Here is a 7,462-nt window from a genome sequence, read left to right on the forward strand (position 1 = left end):
GTTAGCTTGTAGTTCTTTTTACTTAAAGGTGTGGAAATCAGTATTTTCCCCTGCCAGATTGTCTTCCTTGTTCTCTTCCTGCCTCTCACTCCTTGTACTTAAAAACAATCTCTTCTTGAATCTTTTGACAACACCTATCTATGAAAGAAGAAAATCATGTTGTATATTTGTTTGGATTAAATATCATTAGTTAATTTAATTATTCATTCTTAGATTCACCTTTAGAGACTCAGTATGTGCAGGTAAATACTGATTACTAACAAATCAATATGAAAATGGAAGTTTGTCTCTGGATGATAAAGCTTTTGGTCAAGTTTTGGTCAAGTTCCTGCTGCCATGGTGATTTTAACAATTCTAAAACCACAGTGGTAGCTGGTATCCTAGTCCGTGGGGAGTTGCGCTTCTAACCCAAAGGCCAAGCCTCTCTGGCAATTTGAATCTACCCGTGATTCCACCGTTAAAACAGGCTTGGAAGCAGGAGAGGCATCCACTTCTGAAATAGCTTGCCTCCGGAAACTCTATGAACTTAGAGAAACGATGAAAGTTATATGTGTTCAGGACTGTCGTTCATAGGGTTGCTCTGAGTTGTCTTTGACTCGACGGCATTTAACAACAACAAACAACAGTGATTACACCAAAGAAAGATGAATAGTCTCCTCTCATGTGATTTATAGTCCCAGAAATCTAATGGAGAGTGAGTCATGAGTCATTTCTGACTGGATGAAACTGAGCTGTGATTTGAGCTTGAAGACCACAGTGGCTTCAGCGACAAATATTTTCTTTTTTTTTTTTTTTGTCTGCTAGTCATCTGGAATAGCCTTGCTTCATTCAGGTTTATCAGGCACAGGTCTAGCCTTTGCATTTGTTTTTTCTGGGGCCATACTGAAGAGAGAGAGGTCATCTGGGACAAGGACTCCTGGGCACATGGCAGGAGTACAAGAAGCCAAGCCGTACCATACAAGCACATTTACAACCTATATGAAATATTCACTGGCATTCCACTGGCCAAAGCAAGTCATAGGGCCAGCCCCAACCAGAAGAGTAAGGATGAATACTCTGCAAGTGGTGCTTACTCTAATTACAGTTATAAGGAAGGAGGGGAGAACCAGTAATAATAATCAGTTTGTTAAGGAGAGGAAGACCCTCAACCAGGTGCTTGAGTAACTGCAACAATGGACCCCAGTGTCTCAGAGATTGTGAGATTGACACAGGATAGGACACGGTTCAGACCTATTGTTTATTGGGTCACTATGAGTTGTACTCACCTCGATGGCACCTAATGATAATGAATACCATTTGAAGAAGAATTGATGACGTTGAATCGTGGTATTGAACACGTAACCATGGACTGCCAAAAGAGCAGGAAGATCCTGTTTTGGAAGAAGTGCAGCCAGAGAGTGTTCTTTTGATGCAAAGATGATGCGATTTCATCTCACATACTTTAGGCATGTTATCAGAAAGGGCTCTTCCTTACGAAGGAAGATCATACATAGTAAAGTAAAAGAGCAACAGAAAAAGAAGTAAAACCTTAGTAAGAAGGATGTATGCGACAATGGCATAAGCACATTGGTGCAGGGCTGAGCAGAGTACAGTTTACATAAAGTCATGAGTTGGTGCTGACTCAGGGGCACCTAACAACAAAGGCAAAGGCAAAGGATGGTGCAGTGGTTAAGTGCTTAGCTGCTTATTGAAAGGTTGGTGGTTTGAATCCACCATTTGTTCCATGGGAGAAAGATATGACTGTCAGCTCCTGTAAAGATTATAGCCTTGGAAACCCAGTTTGCAGTTCTACTCTGTACCATAGAAATGCTACGAGTTAGAATTCACTCAGTGGAAGTGGGTTTGGGTTTTGGTTTAAGGGATTTTAGGCTTTCTGGAGGTAGTAGCTTTTGCTTATTTAAAGAATGAATAGTTTTCAAGATGATCAAGAAGGCAATACTGCACTCAAGGGCATGCAAACTAAAAAAAAAAAAGAATGAAGTAATGTCTTGGCAATATTTATTTGAGTATTCGCTGTGAGTGATATACCAATAACTACCAGAAGATATTAACAAGGTCATCAGAATCTGAACTTCATGGAGGAGATTGGAAGACAGCAGAAAAGGGGAAAGGAAGTTCAGTCTTAATTGGATACAACAGAAGTGTAAATTCAGAGAAGAAGCCAAAATGAGGCTAGGGATGGTAGATTTGGAAGCTAATGCTGTGTATTTTTAGTAGCTTTTTTGGTACAAGATTTAAAATATGTACTATCTCTTATTTGTTATTTCACTTAATCATTATGGCCTTCCTTTCAAGGAAGTACAAATGAGAAAACTTGAGTCCAAGAGGTAACTTGCTTAATGCTAGCAAATGCTAGAGGTAATGCATCTTGGCATTTTTGCTTTGCCAAAAGGCAAGGAATTCTTGAAAATGTCATCCGTGTATTCATTCATTCTATATTCATTTCAATTGGAGCTACATTAGAATTTACTAATAAGCATCTGCTTTTTAATATCTGCTCTGTGTGTTGCGGTCCATTTGTTGCTGGGATAAGTCTCTGAAGTCCCTCCCATTTATGGCATTTGCTGGGTCTCATCATCTTTATTCTTCTTAGGTTTCAGATAATGAATAGCATTTTACTCATGACCCTGCCTTAAGACAGGTACTTTCTATGACAGAATGCTTTAAAAGTCCATCTCTTCTTTCTACAGAGTTTGTACACATGAGTAAGTAGACAGACTTTGTAGGTGGCTGCATAGCCAGCAAAGGTTGGGAATAGGACATGGTGACACATAACATTTCCCACTATTGTGCAAACTACGTCAGCCTTTTGCCAGTGCTCCTGTCATTACAGTGGAACATTCCTACTTGTGAAGAAGCACATATTTATGAAGTTTTGGTTTTAGTTTTTTAACCCATATGACAACTGGAATCATGTTCCCCTAGTCTTATTGCTCTTTAACGTGGGTGGCTTTTAAAAAGTTATTTGTTGTTTGAGTGAAAGGTAAAAGCAAATTAATTTTTTCTATTCAATAATTATACATGCATTTTGTTTCCTATCATTGGTTACAATTCCTGCTGCCTCCCTTGGTTTCTTGTTTTCATTTATCATTCTTTCCTGCCCCTTCTTGCTTTCTGAGCCTTGTTTCTGCATATATGCTGCCCTTTAGTCCTTTGCAATTGATTATTTTTGAGAAAAGTATTCCTCACGTGTGTTACTGTTCATTTTGTGACACTGCTTATTGTTTGGCTGCAAGTGGGTTCAGTGTCAGGTTGGGAGAGTTACTTAAGGAACATTGTATGCAATTTCACCAGTCTCTAAATGATTTTTACTTTTGTTCTATACTTTCCCTGTCCCCTTTCTTTCTAGTACTTTCTATGGTCCTGATCAGAGTAGTTGATAATAGTGACAGCCTGGTACTGTCTAGCTCTTCTGCTCTGTGGTCCCTGGATGAGGGTTTTGAACTGCTCTTTCCTTAAGTCTTTCTTCCAGATGGGGGAAACTAACAGTGGCATCTTATTTGGCTGCTTAGATGAAAACTAATAGTAGGATGGCCACTTTTAAGATCTAGTGGCTATTTACCATAGTAGTTGTGGTAAATTGTGGCATATTGCCTTTGTGAACTATTTCATTTCTCTTAGGTGACCCTGAGACTATGTTCATAAACCCCACAAGGCATGCTTTTTGAGCCTAGTGTTCGTGGTAGGAGTCTGCTTAGAGAGATCTCGGTTCTTTTTGCATTCACTCCTCCTCTCAAGTAGATTGTTAAACATTGACAGACATTTTTGCGTGCTCACCATCTTGGCAGTCTGGAATTGGGTTGGAGCATGTTTCATGACCCATTTGCCATTTGCTCAGAAAGCCGGCAAAACTGGTTCCCCTGATCTCGGAGACCATCTCACATGCTCATTTTTCTCCCTAGGCATGTTTTAAACTGTGTAATAATGAACAATGCTTATAGGATCTGGCCCTCACTGTCTGCTCTCTCGTGATTGCCCATGCAGGTGATGCTCAGGTGCTGCTGCTTCTCATCACATTGACAACAAGGGTGGAGAGAAAGTCAAGAAAGGAAGTGGGAATAGGAGCGACTGATCTGTGTGGTGAGGAATGCAGCATCTTTCTGAGAGCCTCTTCTCGTCGTCGTCTGTCAGACTGACACTCACAACACCACTTCCTTATAGGAAAAGGGTGCTTAGAATTCTGCCATCAGCCACCCAGAACTTTTGCTGAACCCAGACTTTCGCTGCACAACTAAACCATAAAACATTTCATCTTGCTTGTGCACTTTTTCATCAACTAGCCTGCCGTAGTGGTTGCTAAGCTGAGGACTTTAAGTCTGATTTGTTACTCTTATTTTTGTGTACGCTTTTCAAAATGATTGATTTAAGTTTCCTAACGGAGGAGGAACATGAGACCATCATGAAGGTTCTGCAGCGAGATGCTGCCCTGAAGAGAGCTGAAGAGGAGAGAGTCAGGTAAGAGCCTTGAAGGGGTTTTGTGTCTGATGGATGGAGGGGGAAGTCTATAAGAAGATAGGATACTGTTGTTTTTGTCGTTAAGCCATATGGCACTTCTGACTTAAAACCTGGATTTGTGCATTCCAATTTTAAGTCTACTCCCTGGATTACACTTTTCCTCCTGGATGTTTCTTAATTTATTCTATAAAGACTATGCCAGAGGTCTTATTTTAAAACCTAACTAAATTTCTGTAATTTATTACACACTGAGTTGAAAATGAAATATATACAATCACATATATACATTGACAGATCTACGTATGTATGTATGCTTCCCTCCACACACTGAATCATTAATCAAATTGGCAGGTTTTTTGCATTTCTCTTAATTTTAAAAGAAAATAAAAGTAGCTTAAATAAATAATAGCTCACAATTGAACCTGCATATTTTTAGAAATCTTTGAATTGGTTTTAAAAGCAAAATCAAAACCAATCTGTGATGTGGGTCTTGTAAATAATGTTATAAAACAAGTGATACATAAATGTTTGAATGGAAAACAAATTTTGCTTTGTAAAGCTTCTCTTAAATTGTAATAAAAAAAAGCAAAACAAAACAAACCACTCTATGAGCCAAGCCCATTTTTCATTTCATACATGTGCCACCAAAGTAATGGCAGTTTGATACATTGTCCTTTTTGGGAGGAACCCAAATGTTCCCTGCCAGCAGTTCTACCACATTGACTCACCTCTGTGGTAGAAAATAGACTAGACCAGAATGGCTTGAGTGCAGGCCCTGCCGTTTACTGCCTGTGCCATCTTGCCCTTTGAAGGTAGTGAAAAACTGAAATCCAAGTTAATAATTTTATGATTCCTATCTCAGGGATTGTAAAAAAGATCATGGATACTGGGTTTATTTGCATGATGTTTGAGTGGTAAGGAATTGTACTGCCAACATAAAGGTATGAGGTTCAAATCCACCAGCCACTTCCCAAAAGATGCGTGGGCAATCATGTCCTGTGCAATTCCTTGCCTCTGAAAACCTGCTGGAGGGGTTTCCAAGCTCTAGGTTAGTTCTGACTCAATGGCACATAACAGCAACTAATTGTTCTGGTGACTTAGTGGTAAGGAGTTGCACTCACAATCCAGAGGCACACAGTACAAATCCACCAGGTACTGTGTGGGAGAAAGATGGGCAGTGTTCTCTGGTGCAGTTTACAGGCTCCTAAAACCCACCGGCGGGCCAGCTATGAGTCGATTCTGAGTTGATGGTACCTAGCAACAACAACTAATTCATAGGGAGACAAACTTTAACATTTTACAGAGGATTTATATGTCCATTATTTCTGCTGAGCTCACATACTCTTGTGTAGCGGGCAGAGGTGTGAGAAAATTGACTTTGACAACTTTGACAGGTTAGGTACTCAACTCATTGGAGGTTTATTCACTATCCACATCCTTTCCCTGAGAAGCAGGAGCAGCTAGCCAGTCCTGGCACCTGGCCACAGCAAAGCAGGTGGCTGTCTTGGTTTGAGGTAGGACACTGAGCAGTGATGGTGACAGTGTTGGGAATAGTGAGAGCAGCATTCTTCACTCTTCGTGGTCTTCCTCATAAATGATCTTCTCCCCGTTTTTAGCAATTAATATGCCTTGAGCAGTTTCCCTAGGAAGAGTGAAGGGTCTAGAACTAATCCAACCATCAGAGCCTCTTTTAGCATGAATCCTTTACCTAATCACAGTTCATGAAACCATTGCATGAATAATATCATTTTAGGTTCCCTGCAAGTTCATAGGATCTCTGTTAGTCATATGGCACCTAACAACAACACAACCCTTGGTTGATTTGGTAAAGCAGGGACTCTTATACGTGTTTTAGAAATAAGCTGGTAAGGAAAGGACAGAAAAAATATTCACTGACTCTTTTATAAAAATTTTTATTACTTTTTTGTGTGTGTGTACCATCAAATCAGATCTGACTGGTACAGAAGGAGATTGTCTCTCCTTCTCCAGCAGAGCATCTGGTGGATTCGAACTGCTCACCTCTGGGATTACATGCAGCTAGGTCACCAGAACTCACCACTGACTTTTTTTTTTATAAAATATTTTATTTTAATTGTGATTTTAATAGGATTTACAGAAAAGTTGGATTTTTATTTATTCATTGAAGCACATTTCACCTTCTTATATCCCCTCCCCCAGTTCACTTTTTTTTTATATTAATTCATTGTTGCACAGTTCCTTCCCTCCCCCGACCTCTCTCTCCTCCAGTCCTCTTTGAAATGGACGTTTTATCCTGGACTGTTGTAAATGTATAATGCCTAATCATATATTCCTTTTAAACAGTTCTTTCCTTCATCTGTTCCAATGCCGTGTTCATTATCTACTCTTTTCCTATACTCTTTGCTACACGCCCCGCCCCCCCCTCCCCCCCGGTGTCAGTCCTGCTTTGTGACAGGGATGCTGTGTATATTTATCCTTTTGTGACTGTCATTGACTCAAAGTATAGTGGGAAGTGGACATTCTTTTCACTTGGAAAAGAAGATGGAGTGTCTTGGAAAGACAGCAGTAGAGCTGGGATTCCACCCAAGTTCTTCTTCCTCTCTCGGGATATGGAAATGAGGTATTTTTCATTATGAAAGAAGACACGTGCAGCCCAGAAGACTGCCAGTAACTGATTCCTTTCACTGCAGTTATGGGTGATCTGCAGTTCTCTCTAGCCAGGATGTAGTTAAGGATAGTCCCTGACCTTCTGTCCCTCTGTTTTCTTGGCCTCTAGGATTTCAGGTTGCTCAGTCTTCCATGTAGAGGATTGTGTGTAAGTAGAGTGGAGGAGTTTCTTGAGCACCTGCAGTAGTTGATGAAAATATCCCTCATGATACAAAGTTCTGCCTGGGTGTTGTGTAGGGAGTGTGAGTGCGTAGCCCCTGGCACCAGTCAGTCTCCCTTCACGGCATTTTTGCTGTGAGTCCCTTCATGGCAGTGGTTTTACAGACTCTCCATTTCCAAGGATGCCCTTGCTGCTATCCTG

General features: G+C 40.4%; 1 protein-coding gene across 1 annotated transcript in view; it reads left to right on the forward strand.

The window, feature by feature from the left end:
* Positions 1 to 4,354: 4,354 nt before the first annotated feature.
* The window catches only part of SYTL2 (synaptotagmin-like 2), a 99,198-nt gene continuing 96,090 nt past the window's right edge, over positions 4,355 to 7,462 (forward strand). Inside the window, exon 1 of the mRNA XM_006895278.1 lies at positions 4,355 to 4,455. Within this exon, the coding sequence (XP_006895340.1) occupies positions 4,355 to 4,455 (101 nt within the window). The remainder of the gene's footprint in view (positions 4,456 to 7,462) is intronic.

The sequence above is a fragment of the Elephantulus edwardii genome, unplaced genomic scaffold (assembly GCF_000299155.1).
Source record: "Elephantulus edwardii isolate Elephantulus edwardi_28Jun2011 unplaced genomic scaffold, EleEdw1.0 scaffold00163, whole genome shotgun sequence".
Taxonomy (NCBI): Eukaryota; Metazoa; Chordata; class Mammalia; order Macroscelidea; family Macroscelididae; genus Elephantulus; species Elephantulus edwardii.